Genomic DNA, 19,428 nt, shown 5'->3' on the forward strand with positions numbered 1-19,428 from the left:
GAGAGTAAATAAAACAATTATTTAATAATTATCAAATAATTATAATTGTGAAATTATTTTATGAAACTTTCTCACCACATCATCCATGGCTCCTTTCTAATTATTTAATGACATTTTAACAAATTTTTTCATGTCATTGACACTTAATTTTAATAATTCTTTTACCTTAGACCTCGAACCTAGTATCTTAAACCCTAAATCTCAAGTTCTAAACCCCCAACCATGAATCTCAAACCTAAACACTGAATCCTAAACCTTAAACTTGGGATTCGAGATTCAAGGTTTAAGATTTTAAGTTCAATGTTTAGGGTTCAAAATTTGAGATTCGAAATTTAAGGCTTAGAGTTCAAAACTCAAATTCGAGGTTCAAAATTTAAAATAAAAAATCATTAAAATTATATGTCAATGATATAAAAATAATAATTGAAATGGTCGATAAAATAATTACAGTCGAGCACAAGTGATTAATCACTTTGTTAGCATCAGAATGACCTTAAATTACAATTATGATCAATATTACAAGACATAATTAAAAAATATAATTGATACAAGATATCACTAAAATTTAAAATCTCGAAATTTTAAAAATCTCAAAATTTTTTATTGTCCTGTTTTTTAATTATAATTCATCTTAAAAATAAAATAATAATAAGAAAAAGAGCAAAGTGCTTAGCCTATAATAATTAATAATTAAGAGAGAAACAGTATAGGAAGAGTCCGCTGTTGTGGACCTGATAGTGAAAGGGGTGGCGAGTGGGACCCACGTTTATACATCGGGATCCGCACACGGTAGGAAATGGTCTCCAAAGTCACAAAAAGCGGGCCCACATTTATAGCAAAATCCCCCGCCCCGTCCCCGCTTTTTTTTTTTTTTAACCGTACGATCTAAATTATATAACGTCAACCTTTCTCACTCTCACTTACACTTCCCCCTTTCGCTCCCCAACAAAAAAAGAACTTGATTAGCCGAGGTTTTTTTTTTCTCCGCCACTTGATTGCTTCTTTTTATTTCTGATCAAAATAATATAAGCAAAATTGATATTTTGTTGAAGAAGATAAAGATCGGTGATTGCTTTTGGTACAGAGATATATATCATTTCATTTGTTCCTTGTTCTCGATTTGAGGTAATTCTTAATTCTTTGCTTTGCTTAGAATCTACGTTTGAGTTTGTTTCTTTTTTTCTGGCGTTCGGGATTTTCGCCGACTTACTTCTCTTCCGCAATCGATATCTTTTTCTAGATCGGCGAGGTTTTCAAGGTTTTCCTCGCTTTCTCCAACCTGCATTGCTTCCATTCCTAGCTGGTAATCAATTATTCTCTCCCTCACGCACACCTTTTTTATTTGATTAATTTCGCTTTATGTTTTCATTTTTCTTTTCTTGTTTGTTAATTAGTGCTGTGTTTGGTTGCCGGTAAACAAGAAGGGAATAAAGAAAAATAAAGGAATGGTTCTGTTTAAGTTCTTTTGTTGTTTTATTAATTTTGTTTCAGCTGAACTTTGTGACCGATGTTAGCTTTTTATCTCGACATTGGAAAGAATTCTTTCTTTCTTTCTTCTTTTTTTTTTTTGGTTTTATCTTGCATTTTCCGTAAATTTCTCAACTGCTAAACGGAGGCTGGCTTCTGTGATCCTTAATTAGGATTCTTTATGGATCTGTGAGATTCTTTTGTTTTGGACTTGAATCAAACGAAGCTGATTGTGTTTGATTGTTGTCCGTAAATTTAAGTACGGTAAAAGAAACGTCGTTAAGAATATAGAATCTTTCTTGTTCTTTTTCTAGAGACCATAATTGATTACTAGACCTAGAGATGGACTTCTGTTTAAATGAAAAGGAAAAAGATTACATCTTTGGGACTTTTTCAATGGCAAATGACTCTGATCACTAGTGGTTTGTTGCATTTCTATTGATCGGTTGCCTTGCCTGCTGAGCTGCCATAGATTCTAATTACTGAAGCAGAACTAATCTTTTCTATTGATCCATTGATTTTGTGTTTGTTTTTTTTTTCCGGAGGGAATTGGACTTATATCTGGGCAAATAGAAAAGATAAGCTTGGATTTGTTTGACCCTGGATGATTCGGATAAGATTTTTTGCTGCATTTGTTGGCCATTGATGATTAGAACAAAATTTTGTTTCAGTAGGTTTTGAGAGGAAACTTGGCATGTTTTGTTAACATGACTTGCAAAAATAACAATAAATTTAGTACATTATGTCTTTTATACATATTCAGCTATAATTCAATGAAATTGGTGAACAGCTCATGTGAGAAACTAAGTTTTGCAAATTTGCAGCTAAGATGGGGCAGTAAAGCAAAAGAATATCATTGCCATTTGATAGAACAAAAAGCTAATGAATAATTAGAAAGTTTGAGGGACATGGGATTTGGTTCAAAGTCAGAAAGGAGTTCAAACCCACAGCAAAGTTCAAAGACAGGGAAGGAGAAAGTTCACTTGCCTCATGCAGGCCTGAGGTTAAAGAATAATGAGAAGTTAAATGTAAAGAACGGTATTACTTTTCCATATGGTAATCTGCCAGGTGAAATAGTAAAAAATCAAATTCAAAGCACCTTGGTTGAAACAAAACCTTTTGGGAATTGCCAGGGCCAGCATCTCAAGAGCAAGCCAACAAAAGAAGATGAGCTTGTTAGGTACATGTCAAACTTGCCGGGTTACCTACAGCGTGTAGACAGTTCAGATAACCTTCAAGAGAAGGCATTGAATGTCGGAGTTCTGGATTGGGCACGTCTAGAAAAATGGAAGTACCACCGAAAGCATATCCCAACAATAACTGGCAATGATGTATCATCCACAAGCACCATTTTAACATCGAAAACAGATACCAAGTCCGCTTCCTTTTCTAGTGCTGTTACCAAGGTTGCCTCTGCCAATAAAAGTAAGCAACACTCTTCAGCTTCCTCAAGTCCTACCTCACCTCAAAAGGGTGGCATTCCTCGAGGTGCAAAACCATCTACTCCAAAGGTTAGACACTATCAAGATATTGATACTGCTTCCAAGAGTATCTTGGATCAGCAGAAGAAGACATCCAAGAGAAATAAATCCTTCGGCAAAATTCATTCCGATGTAATTCTTGAGAAGGGGAAGAAAAAAGAGTTAGATCAGAAAATCACTCCAGAAATGGGAAATATGTCATCAAACATGAGTAACCATGGGGTCTCACCTCTGCCAAAGGAAACTGCAAGTGTTTGTAATGGTGGAACGAAAAAGAGAGTAGAGAAAAGGCGGGAAACTGATGTAAACATAAAGGACTTGGATCAAAAAAGCACTTCAAATCTGGAGGCTTCTTTGTCGAAATCCAGAAGTTATGCAGCTCCACTGGGTCCTAGCAAAACACTAAGTGCTGAGAGCAACAAAACTAAGAACAAAGAGATGGAGGAATCCAAAATTGATCTTACTCATCAATTTTCCCCTGGTGAGCGCAAGAACGTTGTTCTTCTTCCAAGATCTGCCCGAGGCAGCTTTTCTGAAGAACTCCGAGATGGGACTTTGAATGAAGCAAAACGGAATAGCTTTTCCTATGACCTACTTCAGAAGGATCATTTTCTGGAATTATGTTCTGATGTTCCTCATTCTTGTCCACTTCCTTCTGGAGTTGAGAGGAATCCTGAAACTAGAATTATGGCACAAGGTCTGAAGCCTTCTTCTGATGCATCTAGTAGGTCTGTGTTAAATAGCACAGGAAATATAAGATCTCAGGGCAAGTGTTCTGCAGAGAACAAGATCAAGTCTCAGGATGCTCATGTTGAAACTTTAAAGATACTGGAAGAAGAAATGGCTGAATTGACTACCAAAGGAAGCAGAACTAGCTCACCAAATCGCCGTTTTAGTTTCAGCTTAAGTCGTCTGAGTAGAAGTTTCAGTTTTAAGGAAAGTTCTGCAGTCCCACAAATGAACCCCGGTTATGTTTCTGTCAAGTCTGGCCCAGTGAGGTCTGATTCTTCTGGTTTTCTGGATGATATGAACAGAGATAAGTTGAATGGCCATACCAGAACTAGATCCAGCCCCTTAAGAAGGGTGCTAGATCCACTACTGAAGTCCAAGGGCTTAAATTCCTTCCGATCCACTGACACTGTTCAGACATCAAAAGGAGGCTTGAACTCCTCTAATCCAGGGACCGTTAATACAAACGAATCCTTTCAGGCAGAAAAGTTGGGGCGATCAATGATTAAAGCTCTTCTAGAGGTTGCAACAAAGAATGGACTCCCACTGTTCAGATTTGTTGTCATCGATGGCAGTAACATGCTTGCAACTACCATGAGAAGTCTAGCATCATCTGCCAAGGGGGGATCTGATCAGATTTATGTATTCTCTTCAGTTAGTGAAATTAAGAAGAGTGGCAGCTGGATAAGTAAAGGAAACAAGGATAAAAAATGTGGCTACATCTACAATATCATTGGACAAATGAAGATTTCGGACTCTCATATTTCAGATTTGGTAAAGGAGTCTGTTCTGTTCAGCGTGGAGCAAAGACAAGCAGATCAAGCATCAGCGAAGTTTACGCCAAGTACTGAGCTTGCTGCTGTTGTCATCAAAATACCTGGTGAAAGCAATGTACAGCAGGTTGAAGATATAATGAATAATGGCTCTACAGAATCTTTGGCTACATATGGATGCACTTGCAACTTTATAGAAAATTCGAGCTCCAATATTACTACTGCCATACTTCCTGGTGGTGTCCACAGCTTGCCTAACAAAGGAATACCTTCCCCATTGATTGACCGGTGGAGATTTGGTGGATTATGTGACTGTGGAGGTTGGGATGTCGGTTGTAAATTACATATTCTCTCCAACCAGAACTGCAGTTGCTGTAAGAATTCAAGGATGTATCAAGCATGCCCGGATCCCAACCATCTTGAACTTTATCCACAGGTATCCTCGTTTCTTTTTCATTACCATTTAGTTCTCCACCGCATCATAATGTCGTTTGAATATCTAAATTAGTTCCTCTTTTGTACTTCATGCAGGGAGAAGCACAACAGGACATGCCTATCTTCAGCTTGGTTCCACATAAAAATGGAATCTATGCAATTGAGTTCAGTTCATCAATCACTGCATTACAAGCGTTCTTTATCTCAGTAACAATTATAAGTTGTTGGAAATCCTCTGGTTTTCCGGAATTTGGTGACCTGCCTGAAGGAAAACTTATAAAGGAGACAATGTTTAATGGCAGCCTTGGGATGGACAACAAACAAACCGTTGCCCTTGGAACCATGCCTGCAAGATATGCTCCGAACCCACCACATTCCCCGGTTGGGAGAGTATAGTTTCAAATGCCGGGACCAGCTTTGATTTTTCAGGTATAGTTATCAAAAATCTCAAAGGGTACAAAACACAGGGATGCCATGCTGAGAATCAAACCATTCATGAGCCATACAGGGAATTGGATTTGGGTGTAGACTTGTTCAACATGGTTAATCATGATGATTTTGTTAAGAGTTGCACATCATCAATAGATCACTTGTATAAAGGAAATAATATTGGTAATTCATTATATACCGTTCACAGTTTTAATCAAGTGGGGTTTTCGTTTTAAGGTCAACAATTGCTTAGCTGTGTTAGCACTTAGCGCAAACCTTTTAATAATATGCTTATGAAATATACCAATCGGTTATTTTCCTTGCTATGATCATTGGATTGAGTAATATAAATGCACTTATTCTGAATGTAAAATCTTAAATTAATATTGATTTCTGTGTATGAATACAAGTAAACTAAAATGTAATGGTCAATTCAATAAAATATAAATTGTATAAAAGATTTTGCCACGTCTTATTATTTTTTTAATTTTTAAAATACAACTTAAAACACATGACAAAATTTTAACCTCACTTAATGGAGTTAAAACTTTCCACCAATGTACAAAATACTTATCCAATGATTATAAAGCAAATTGACTACCATCATATGAACAATGTAGACCACCACAGCAGCTAATCATTTTATTTCCAGATAATATTGATATCGGCAATGCATTAAAGAAATTATTTGCAAACATCCACCCAAATTAAGAGGGAAAAGAAACCCAGACTTGATTGAAAAGGAAATGTTAACAATGTGTTCTACAGATGATCTTCTAAAAAGAAAAAAAAAGAATGTATATAATAGGAGTACAAAACATAATGATAATGAAATATGATTCACAAGTCAGCTTGAGAAGCATGGTGAATGCATATATACCATTCACCATTAATCCTCTCAAACACATTTGTTACAAACTGTGCCCCCCAATTGTTACCTTTTGTTGTCTTCACAAATTCCATGCATGTAACATACCCGAAATCTCCTTTAACATGAACCCTAACATTTTTCAGCTCTATTTCTAGCGGAAATTCATAGTTCATCCACACAATTTCCCAGCTTTCCATTATGAAATCATAACCAGATATCCCATTTGCCGCTGGGTGCACGCAACAAACATCATCTCCTTTCGCCCAAAGGTTCTGCATTGTGGCTAGATCCCCTCTCCTAAAAGCATCATAAAACCGCGAATTTGCTGCCAGTACAGAAGCCTTACTATCCTCATGTAGGACTCGTAGATCGTCCCTGATTTTTGCTGCTTCAGCATAGTTTTCTTCCTCGATGGCAATCTGTAGGTCCCTCTGTAAGGTTTGTTCATCCGATATGATGCTTTCAGCACTCAGGTTACCCTCCACGTCATCGCCTTCGGCTTGACAAAGCATCGACAGTAGCACATGTGGATTTTGTCTGAAGGGTGCTGCACTAAATTAATCAGCCATTAGAACTATCTCAAACTCAAATCCCAACAAGAAAATACATTGGTAGAGTGAAGAAACCTAAATAAAAGTAAAATTCTTCCAACAAAATATATATATCGAAGAACTCATTGGAAGCTAAATATGAGTTCAATTCCAAATGTAGATAACCAACTTCACAATTACTTAATTTATATGAAAAAAAAACCCTCAGAAATATATATATTCAGATAATTTACAAAGCCAAGAAACTCACGAGGTCTTCCATTAGGCAACTTGGAGAGGCACTGACCCGGAAACTTGGTCTTGTTTCCTCTTGAAGCCTTAGCTACTACCGTAATGCATGGCTTTGGAATTGGAAGTGGTTGAGACAAGCAACGAAGTCCCTTAAAACAATTAGTGCTTGAACATGGCATGCAATTAACATTTGCCTATACCAATTAAAAGAAGATTAAGGATAATTTAGTTGTAAATATCTCTGCAAATAAACAAAATCCCCCCGCCCCCGCCCTTTTATCTCAAGCAAATGGGAAATTTTCATCATTCATCATTCATCATTTCAAGAATTCATTTTTCCCAAATGAAGAGATATATATATATATATATATATATATATATATATATATATATATATATATATATATAAAGGTAATCTCAGTTGGAACCATATCTATAGGATTTGAATTTAAGAAATTGAATGGGGTTATTAACTAGATTAAACAATAAAAAAATGCCCATTTGTTCAAATTCAAGGAATTAACAGCAACTAAAACTTGAGCGAAATAGATTACAAAAACAAAGACACGTACGAGTAGGGAAAATAAAATAAAACTTACATTGTAGCAAAAGCTAGATCCTTGGATTGCCATGAAAGTGAAACCCAAAGTTACTTACATAGAAAGATAAATATAAGAGAGGGAGGAAAGAAATATGGGTTTTGGGGTTTGAAAGGTAAAAGGGTTTTGCTGTATTTGCTCTATCTTGTGTGGGATCAGGTCAGGCGCATCTGGAAGCAGAAAATGGGAGATTTCATTATGGAGGGCATTTCATGTATTAGAAAATGAGTAAAAGGTTATGGGCCTCAAAGGTCCAGTTGAACATAAACTCAGACATGGGCTCCCTGGATTCACTCGACAAAAGATAAGCTAATGTAACAGACCTGGGTTTTGGGTTCACATAATTGAAGCCTGTTTGGTGGAATTATATGGCTCAAATTGAAGCCTACAGAGTAGAGGCTATGATGAATCCAGGAAGAGGAAGGCGACATTAGTGTTAGGTAATTGAAAGGTGCCGCTGTGTATTTGGTATTTGGCAATTGGTACCCACGCACTGCAAACAGGGAAGGGGAAGCAACAAACAAATTAGCCATCAAGCGAAGTCAGCCCTCCTTTCATCTGGAGTTTCCAGGGAAGGGTCCCCCACTGGCCTAACCCTGATACCACCCAGCAGCCTTTCTAATTTTGACATGCTTTTAAGCCTAGTTTAGGCCTTTGGAATAAACGATGCTTCAATATAGGGTTTAGGGTTTAGACTCTTTTTATCTAACCACCGTATGGTATAAATATTTTGGAGGTCACTCTAGGCTCCCAGCTAATTTTAATTTCTCTCAAAATCAATGAAGTGATTTAGTTTGTAACCTATTTAAAACTGAGAAAATAAATAAACAATTGAATATAATGTTAAGTATTTTGTTATCACATGTTACACCCTGCCATTATTGCTTGGAAGATAGACCGTGAGCTGTAGGACTCTTGTGAGAAAATTTGGCTTATAATTTGTCTACAAGTGGACATACTCATTAATCATCATATTAAGTCTAAGATCGCTCATGACACGTCTTAGTGTTACTTTATCGAGGCATATGACATCAAGCCACTTGCTTCTAGCATACTAATAGCTAGTGGTGGAGCCAGGATATTAATCTTGGAGGGGTCAAGCTAAAATTAGACATGTTATGTAACAATCGATTTAAACACATAAACAATCGGTTCAAAAGAAGCAATATTTCAACATAACAATCGATTTAAACATAAACAATCGATTCAAAAGAAATCATATTCCAACATGACAATAGATTCAAAAGTAGTATTCCAACATAACAATCGATTTAAACATATAAACAATTGATATAAAGAAGAAGAAGCAGTATTCCACCATAACAATCGATTCAAAAGAAACAATATTCCAACATGACAATCGATTTAAACATATAAACAATTTATTCAAAAGAACCAGTATTCCAACAAAACAATCGATTTAAACATAAAAATAATCGATCCAAAAGAAGTAATATTTTTAGGAATTTACAAAAGTCTTAAACCTTGGGGGGCCATAGTATATCTACAAAAAGCTAAATTGCAAAAATTTTAAACCTTAGGGGGCCATGGCCCTCCATGGCCTCTACTAGGCTCCACCATTGCTAATAGCAATTGAGCACATGGAATATTGAGACAGAACATGACAATTATATAATGCCTTGAGTCTAAGGAGAGACCTAAGCAACCCAAATTCTTTTTCTCTTGACCTATCCCAAGCCTTATCATCTCATTCCTTCTTAGACCTGTCCATGGGCCGGTCGGCCCGGCCCGGCCCGACGGCCTGACGGCCCGTCCGAAATATGAGAGGGTTCGGGTAAAAATATAGGCCCGAAATATGGGTTTGGGCAAAAAAACGAAGCCCGTTTAAAAAATGGGCCAGGCTCGGGCTCAACTTTTTTGGCCCGGGCCCGGCCCTGCCCGGCCCGAATATAATAAATATATATTTTTTATTTTTAATTTTTAATTTTTAATTTTTATTTTTAAAATACTTTAAAAATATTTTTTATTTTTTTATTTTTAAAATATTTTTTTTTGTGTTTATTAAAAATCGGGCCGGGCTCGGGCTTACTCTTTTTTTCCCGGGCCTGGCCTGGGCGAAATTTCAGGCCTATATTTCGGGCCGGGCCGGGCCCGGGCCTAAGAGTCAAGCCAAAAAATTTTTCTGGACCCGGCCCGGCCCATGGACAGCTCTATTCCTTCTCCCAACTAATTCAAACATTATCTTGCAGTTCTTTGTCTTGTCTTAAACAGCGTGAACCACCCATCTTCACGACACCTCTTGTATCATATTACACAAACACATGTCCAACAACAATTATTTTTTTCTTTGGTATAACTACAAGTGTTTTCGTTTGTTTTACGATTTAAGCCTGATACTATTCGGTGCTAGGGTGGTATTCAAGTAAAACTCTCTCAACAATTATGACTTTAAGATTCAAATTCAAATTCAATTCAAATACTTGGATAAAATGTCCATTAAGACTTCTTCTAATCAATTAGTTTAATTTTGATTCTACATATTAACAAAAATATTTAACGCCAACTTCCATTGTGATTGTTTGTTTATATTTTAATTACTAGAAATCCTATTACATGCATATGCGTGTGAAAATTACGGATTTAGAACACAAATGTATATTTAAAATAAAATAAAATAAAATAAAATATATAAAACATTATAAAATGAAGCTATAGTTGAATGGTAAACTTAAAATTTTACTACTACAATTGACCTAGGTTTAAATTCCATCATTTTCATATTTTTATTAATTTATTTACGTATAAAGATTAAATTACCTTCAAATAATACAGTTTATTTTAAGAAATTAATTAAGGAATTTTATTTATATTTATATGATTTCTATGTGTCAACAAATTATAAAACAAATAACATTATTCTAGATATACTATATGAACAAAATTTATTTATTTGTAGACCACCTTAATTTAGTGGGGCTAATTAAAAGAAAAGGTTGATTTTAAAATATAATTAGAAAATTAGGTTATTTTTTCTTAAATTTAAGGAAATAGACTGATTTTAAAGAGAGACGAAATGGGTAGAAAATAATTTCTCATATATCGACAACTCCACTAGTGTCGTTGAAAGACAACAATACGCTCGAGCATTCATCCTGAGGTTAATCGAGGGTCTTCTAATGCCAAATAAATCTCAAATTTTGGTACACTTAAGGTGGCTCCTACAACTAGTCAACTTAAAAGAAGCAAGACGACTCAATTAGGGATCAGTTGTGTTGGCGACATTGTGCCGGGAGATATGCCAGTCAACAGAAGCACAAAAATTTAAAATCGATGGTTGCATACTCTTTCTTCAGTCATGGGCATGGTACCACCTACCATTTTTACGTCCCCGAGTAAACACCCCTTATGGATTTCCACTCGTAATAAGGTAAAATTCATTTAATAATATAATTATCATAATATTTTTTTCATTATTATATTTTTGAAATAACATATTATTTGAATAGGTGGAACAATGACGTGAGTCATATGGGTATACCAGATGAGCTCGAAGATATCCGATTACTGTTAGATCAACGATCAGAAGTCGAGGTTTGTTTTTAAAATTTTTAATTATATAATATTTACATAAGGATTTGAAATTTAATATTAGGTACATAATAATATTTATAATTTCGTCACTAGCCTGGTATGTGAAATTGAACCGATGGGCCAATCAGTGGCAGAACAGGACTGGTTGGGCTGTCATTGTCCCGGACGAAACTGACTCGAGGTGCCGTGAGAGTGTTGCACTTGTAATGGCACCATCGGACCCTACGGTGCCGGTGATGGCGACATTATAGTGGCCAACGGGTGGTCCTTCGGCGGTTGAGCAATAGAGGAATCACACTTCTACTGGGACTCTACCAAATAATTTGATTTCAAATTAACTATTCCAAAAATAATATTATTTTAAAAATTTAATATTAAATTAAATTTAATACTTATTTTGATAGTATTTTATTAATTTAATTTTAAAGTGATTATCTTAATATTAAATTTAAGTTAATATTTATCTTGTAGATAAGTATTCTATTAATTTAATATTAAAATGATTAATTTTAATCATAGTTGAACTCTCTAAACTTTCTCTTTATAAAGAGAGCCACGAGTCATTATTTTTCACATACTAAAATTCAAGAGAAAGTTGTAAAGAGAAAATTCTTTAAAGAAATTATTTCAGAAGATTTCTAGAGTTTTTTTATTTACAACTTGGTCCAAAAATTTAGACAAATTACGAAATTACCTCATTGGTAATTTTGTGAATTTTTTTATTCTAAACGATACCTATTGTAGTTTTTAGGATAATGAATAAGACTACTCGGCCGAAGCGTTCATCTTAAATGAATAAAAAAGGTACAATTTTGATTAAGTGATTATTACTTTATATATCCAACACTTTCACTAACCCTATTTGTTTTACATAAGCACCACATTATGCACCATTATGTCATGCATCAACACCTTCTCCAAGTATATTTTTTGCACCAGCTCCATCCCCAAGACCATATAACATGCCACTATCAACAACAACACCGATGTATCTGCCATCACCTACAATTCCAACATTCTATCCATAACTAGATTATTTGACACCATACACTTATTCGTCGATAGTGCTGCAACTTTAGCATCATTGTTCTTTAGAGGTGGGTCATATTTGCAACCACATATTAATACCACAAACAATATACGATATGAACCTATGACACAAATGCACTCTAGCATGGAGGAAGGAGATGAAGATAAAGATCAAGAAGACGGTGGAGGTCAAGATGAAAATGAAGAAGATGAAGAGCTGGAACCCTAACTACGGCAAAATCCTCTTCGTAACTGGAACCCACTAGGTTATGGCACACATTCGGGCCGACGATGCTAATGAATTTTTTATTTTAAAAGTTTCTCATGTAAATAATCATTTAGTTTGTGGACAAATTAGGTATTCTCCTCAATGTTGCCCCCAAGTATGGACATGTTGGCTTACTATGCTCTGGGTTCCTACAATAACTACATAACCTTGGTTGGTCTATCCTCTCCCAAATGTCCATATTGTCGTGTATCCAAGTAGAATTAGATCGACCCGACTCGCGTTTCAGCTTTTTCTCCACCTTCATAATCACTTCCCACTGAAAGTCTTCTTGTCCCCACCTTTGACACAAGTTCCAAACAATAAGGTTAAGGATACTACTTTGATAGAGAAAAAGAATAAGTTGATGATATTGGTAACCCCCCTTTTCCCTATCATTACGATATAAAACTTATGTATAGATTTTATAAAGCATTCTCTTTTGATGGTATGAAACTTGAACTCGTTACCGCATAACCACTGCCAACTAGGGGCCCGAGTTATACTTGAATTTGTGACTGCATAACCACCATGTTAAACTAGCTTTATTTGATGAATTATTTTGATATAACAAATAAAAATATTTTTGAATAAAATTTGTTTTTAGACAAAGAAATTATAAAGTTCAAAATATAAAAATAATTTCAAGACTTCCAAACATCTTAGAAATTGTTTTGAACACTTGGAAAAAATTTGGTCAAAGTTCAAAAACGGCTTAAACTCTTTTAACTCAATTGAAACATTTTTAAATTGATTGAAAAACTTCTCCCTACAAAAGTATCAATATCGATACCTATTGTATTTTTTAGCGATAATGTTTTAAGCTTCGAAGTTGAAAAATATTGAGCAAAAATCAAAAGTATCGATACTTATATGTAAGTATCGATACCTAGACTTTTTCTATCGATACCTTAGCTAGTATTGATACAAATTTTGGATTCTGACTTTGAGATTTTTGAACAATCACAAAAAGTGTCGATACATTTTATTAGGTATCGATAAAATTTCTTTTGTATCGTTGTAAACCAACTTTAATGGCCACTGAATCAGGCATTAAATGCTAATAGTATTGATACTCGTAGAAAAAAGTATCGATACCTTTTGTTGCAAGTGAATTTAATGATATGGTATTTTCATCCCCAATGACTCTATTCAATTCCTCAACAATCACAACGGTTGGAAATCAATTAGAGGGTATAAATACTAGATTCTAAAGGTCCTACAACAATAAGTGAGATTACAATAGATCAAATGCTTCAAGATACAAAAAAATTCCGTTACCAATCACTTTGTGCTTCAATTCTTTATCTTCTTCTTGTAAACACTTGTGAGCATTCATTGTATTTTCTATCAGCTCAAGTGTTTTCTTTATATTTGTGCTTAATTGGCAAACATCCTAATCTTATGAGGAATATTTCTTTGTTTGCTTTTTGTTTCTCTATGAGAGGGTTTGTGTCTTAATATTTGGATAGAAATTTTAAGGGAGTTGTAAGGTTAAACCATGTCCTCAAAGGTTGATCAAATTAGTGAATTTAGGAAAATCCTTAGTTGTGGAAAGCTAAGGTAGTGGAGTAGGCAATTGGGGCCGAACCATTATAAATCATTGTGTTTAATTTTTCTGTAAATCAGATATCTATTTTTGGGACTCTGTTTTCGTAAATTGGACTCGTAAATATTTATAATAAATATTTACGAAGTTAGTTGTGTAGTTAATTAGGTTTTGGTTAAGTGAATTTGCATGAATTAAGAGTAATTAGGTATAAGGACTAAATTGCATAAAGGGTGAAAATTGAATTATAGATTAAAGAATAATTAAAAGGACTAAAGAAGCAATTATGCCATTTTTTAATTAATGAGGCGGCATATATATTATATTATAATAAAACAAATAAATAAAAGAAAAAAGGAAAGACAAGCAAAACGAAACAGAAAGGAAAAGAAAGAAAATAAAAAAGGGAAAGAAGGAGAAAGAATGAGATGAAGGGCCTTAAGGGCTTCAAAGTTTCAAAGTTCAATTGGTTAGTCAATTTAGTCCCATTTTCTTATATTTTTTATATTTTTGAAATCCCAGTGTTAAATACTACCCGAATCATGTCGAAATTTTAGAAATTATTGAGTTTTTAAGTGTTGTTAATGTTGAATAATTTTAATATTAGAGATTAAATTGATAGATTTTAAGCTAGAAATGAAAAAGGATTGAATTGTAGAATAAATTGTAAATTTTGAGTAATAGGGACTAAATTGTAAAAATCAAAATTTATGGATTTAAGTGAAAATAAGGAGTTAAATTTAGTCTAAAGTGGAATTTGTATGAAAATAAAGAATTAAATGTGAATAATAAAAGTTAGTCTCGGTTTAGGGACTAAATTAGAATTTAGGAAAATATTGAGTAAAATTGAAATATTCAATATGAAATTGAATTGTGTTGTATTGATGAATTTTAATTGTTTTAATTCCGTAGCTAACATTATACCGAAATCCTTAACTAAAAAGGAAAAGATAAAGTCGACGAGGAATAGCTCAAAATTTCCGGTTTGTATTTCTATAATCCGAAGCTAGTTATTAATTGTTGTAATTTTTATTTAATATATATAGTAAGTGTTGCGGTGAGTAATTGATATTTTGATAATTGATTGAATGAATTGAATTAGTAGATATATATATTAAAGGGATTGATTTTTGAATTGAAATGAATATATGTGTAATTATGTGATTATATGAAAAATCAGTATTAGATATTGATTATATCTTAAATGTGAAATTAAACCCTATTAACTGTATTGGGCTGAGTCAGATATAGATGGCATGCCATAGGATTGGAAGAGTTCAGGGATTTTTTCGACTTTGAGTCGATGAGACACTGGGTGCCAATTTATTACTTCGAATTTATTCGATGAGACACTGGGTGTCAATTTACTTCGGTTTTAACCGATGAGACAATAGGTGTCAATTTAATACTTTGAATTATCCGATGAGGCACTGGGTGTCAATTTACTTCGATTTTAACCGATGAGACACTAGGTGTCAATTTAATACTTTGAATTATCCGATGAGGCACTGGGTGCCAATCTGGTGTGTTTTGGTTGGATCCGTGTATCCTTCCGAGTCCGAGTCCGAGTCGTGTTAATAGGGGCAATTAAATGAAATGACACTATAATTGATATTGGATGATATTGTATGTGAAATGAAAATGAGACAGTAAATTGAAATATGGATTGAGACACATGAATTGTGTATTCATGAATTGGATATGGAATAAACAATATTGTTGTTTAAATGATATGTGTATCATATTGTGAAAAGCTATTATATAACAAATGATGAGAACTGAGTATGGTATGCAATGATGTATTTATGAATTGAGTATTGCATGATTGATGCCATTGTACGAATAAATATGATTTGATATATGAATAACCATTTATATAGCAATTGTGTGAATTAGGATATTGTTTACTAAATGAAAAATGATAGTTATGATACTAGACATTAATATGTCCTTATAATTTAATTGTGCCTATTATATTATCTTGTTTTTAAATATTCGGATTATAAAAATACCACTGAGTTTTTACTCAGCATACGATTTTGTTTTCCGTGCGCAGATTAGGTACAATGATTTTGAAGAGTTGTAATTGAGGTTGTGAGCATCTATCTCATCACATCTCCAAGTGCCAAGAGGGTACGTTTCAACATTTTGAATAGAATGACATGTACTTAGAAAGATCAAGTGTGTTCCAAGTAGTATGGACTAAAATATGAGTTATATAAAAAAAAATTATGTTCAAATATATTAGTGATTAGCCAAAATCACTTTGGCACCAAATATAATATTCCTAAATCAGGTTCCTTGGGTCGAACCGGGTACAGGGGTGTTACATTTTCTATCATTTCTTTCAAGTTTTCACAAAATTTTTAAAAGGTCAATTCACCCACTATTGGTTATTTCTAGTGATCAATCGAGCTAACACACTGTCAATTGGGAGCACGAGTTTTAATGCAACACCTTATAAAGTGATGGTGCACTCCCTGCATGAGAAATAAAATATATAGGTCTCCAAACGCCACCGCATCACCGTGAACTCAAAAATATTTTAAAATTATCACAATATTTCCCTAAAATACATACACAAATAAATCTTTCTCTCGAAATTTCCAACACCCAACACTAAAATTTTTGTTGGAAGGAAGAAAACACGCTTTGTTGAATGCATTTTCTATTTATCCCTTCAAAATCAAACCATTTCCCTAAATTTGAGAAAAAAACCTAATTTTCTAATTAAATTCTAAAATCAGCCTTTTCTACTAATTTCCCCTACTTTAGTGCATATATATATAATTAATTAAATTTATTTTACTTTGAAGGGTAGTAAACTAGTCCCACGTCCCATTATTCATTCATCCCCCCATCCAAATTCTGACATCATATATTTTAAATTTCGAAACTTTATTGACTTTTGGATTCATAATTTGTCACGCGGAACAGGTTTTCAACTGTAAATAATCCTTCCCAAGAAAAGTGGCTTAAATCAAAATAGGCTTTATTAATTACCATTTCTCAACAATCACACTAAACGATAAGTCCCCACTTCACACTACTTTATATAATCTTAAATCTTCATCTGCACACTTAATTTCAAAACTAATTAGTTAAAATGTTGAAACCACTTCAAACTCATTGATGAAACCATTTTAATTTTCTCTACCAAATTTTAAAAAGAAGAGAAAAATATTTATATGAAAAATATAACCATGATTAAAAATTAAAATATGTTGTATTTATATAACCTTTGCTATCTATAGTATGAATGTTTGAATTTATGTCAATAATTAATTAGATACCGGTTTAAATAGTAAATGACTTAAAAACCTTTTAATTTTTTGGTATCTTTTATACTGCTTTCTGATCTATACTCGAGATTTATGATTGTCCCTCTCAATAATATTGTCTTCAAGGTTCAAACATAAATTTTCTCCTTAACAATGCAATGTGCCTTATTACTGCATCAAACACTTCTTAGTAAAACTTTCACTTTAAAAAATTAACACATCTATAAAAAAACTGATATGAAAACCAGACGTGGTTATTGTTGAAATGGTATTATCAAAGAGAAGGAAGATTTCGAAGTATTGAGTTCAAATCTTGTATGTATTTTTTAAAAATTGTATATAAATAGATAAAAATACCTTCAAATTTATATTTATATTTTTATAAAAATATTGAGATTTTGACAATTTCACAACTAATTCAAGACTTTAAGGATGAGACTAATTCAGTAAAAACTTTAATTACGATATAAAAATAGTTTTACCTTTTTCATAAAATTTATAAAATCAATTCAAACAAAGAATAAATCTTAAAAGAATGCATTATAATACTTATATCTAAGACATTAATAGCCCCAAATCTTCAACTTATCATTTGAATCAAAATTTCACTAACCTTTTATATAATTTTTGCATTGTTTTTTATTCACGTTACTGTGGGCTCTAATATTAATTTATATATATATATATATGTATAATAAATTATTTGATCCTCTAACTTTATAAAAAATATTTTAATTTTTATTTAATTTTTCATCTCTTTTAACCCTTAAATTTCTGAATGAAAAGTTAGAAAATATTAACTTTATTGATGTGACATCACGTCATTAATTAATTAATTTTTAAAATTATAAAAAATATTTTAAAAAAATAAAAATGATTAAGAATATTTAGAAAATATAAAAAAATTAAAAGTGATTTTTAATTTTTTTAAAAATTAATTGGTTGTTAACGTGATACATGTGCATGCCACATTTACAGATGTTAATTTGCAACGGTTTGCCCAAAAAAGCGAAAAAGGAAGATCCCACCTTGAATGTGGAGAAGGGGCGGCAATAACGACCATTGACTATTGACTGCCTGTATAATTTGTTTTCTATAGAATAATTTTCTTAATTTATAGTATAGTTAAAATACCACAAGCCAATTGAATATTAATTTAGTTGTATAATGATAAGATAACAAGTTATATTTTATGAGGATATTATTTTCTCTGTCTTTGTTTCATGTTACTTGTTTATAAGTAGTATTGAGGCTCAACTTTATTTTATTACCATTGTTTGCATCAAAGTCGGTCCACAAATGTTAGCTTAGTTTGTATTAAGTCATGTATGATAAAGTTAACTTGTTTGCTTGAAGTTGTTAACATCATCTACAAATCTCTAAACACTTTCATCAACATTGTGCATTTAAGTGTACAAATCTCTAAACACTTCCATCAACCTTATGAATTAACACTTACTGACAAACAATTTTTGTTATGTCGTGTCAAATGTCAGTATCATGTTAACAATTAATAGTTGCTAGGTGATGAACATAATCAATTAAAATGTATCGTGCGATGATGATATATATTATGCAATTGTCAAACATATCATGTAAATTGCAATCCAATGAAAACAACACAAATATGTGTCTCACAAATGATTCGGATACCATATGTTGGGACTTTAGAGAATAGTTGATGTAACGGAATTTAAAAATATGACAATCCCTCGCCATGGAGCCATGTGCAATATAATAGATCCGAGGAGATAAAAGATTCAAAATATACCTTGTTTCTTTTTGAGTGGAGGATTTGAGTCTAATAGAGTATTCTCAACTCGAAAAATGAATTGCAAATGCAACCTTTTCGATCCAACCTTTACTATATCCACCCAATCAACACGATTAAAAGTTCGGGGAACTTTTCAAAAAGTCATCTTGAAAATAATTTTGGGTGACTTAAAAAAAAATGGGATGACAAAGTTTTATTTTTTTCAAATTGTTTTGAATAATGAAAATAACGTTATGAGAAGATCAAAGAGATTTAAAAATAAATGTAATATCTTATTTTCTTTTAGAATCCTATAAGATCTCTTTAATCAAATTATTTAAATATCTTATTTAAATGATTTCAATAAATAAGAATTTTCACTAATTAAAACCACATCAAATATGTTTCTTATACCCTCTTAACATATGTGTCA

The 19,428-nt window shown here is 32.9% G+C and overlaps 2 protein-coding genes across 3 annotated transcripts; one reads left to right on the plus strand and one right to left on the minus strand.

Annotated features, from left to right (window-relative positions):
- Positions 1–924: 924 nt before the first annotated feature.
- LOC105799906 (uncharacterized) lies at positions 925–5,641 on the plus strand. Its single transcript, XM_012630721.2, has 4 exons — positions 925–1,125; positions 1,241–1,303; positions 2,292–4,886; positions 4,982–5,641. The coding sequence occupies exons 3-4, from the start codon at positions 2,376–2,378 to the stop codon at positions 5,279–5,281; spliced, it is 2,811 nt and encodes a 936-aa protein (XP_012486175.1). The 5' UTR covers positions 925–1,125; positions 1,241–1,303; positions 2,292–2,375; the 3' UTR covers positions 5,282–5,641.
- Positions 5,642–6,021: 380 nt separating this feature from the next.
- Positions 6,022–7,761, minus strand: LOC105799907 (uncharacterized). 2 transcript variants are annotated; one of them, XM_012630724.2, is made up of 3 exons: positions 7,567–7,761; positions 7,023–7,161; positions 6,022–6,732 (listed from the first exon to the last, which is right to left on the minus strand). In XM_012630724.2, exons 1-3 carry the CDS (start codon positions 7,597–7,599, stop codon positions 6,155–6,157), a joined length of 750 nt encoding a protein of 249 aa, XP_012486178.1. In that variant the 5' UTR covers positions 7,600–7,761; the 3' UTR covers positions 6,022–6,154. The 2 variants fall into 2 exon arrangements, with proteins under 2 accessions (XP_012486178.1, XP_012486177.1); XM_012630723.2 differs by having other exon boundaries at positions 6,987–7,161; positions 7,567–7,759.
- Positions 7,762–19,428: the final 11,667 nt, after the last annotated feature.

The sequence above is a fragment of the Gossypium raimondii genome, chromosome 9, assembly GCF_025698545.1.
Source record: "Gossypium raimondii isolate GPD5lz chromosome 9, ASM2569854v1, whole genome shotgun sequence".
NCBI lineage: Eukaryota > Viridiplantae > Streptophyta > Magnoliopsida > Malvales > Malvaceae > Gossypium > Gossypium raimondii.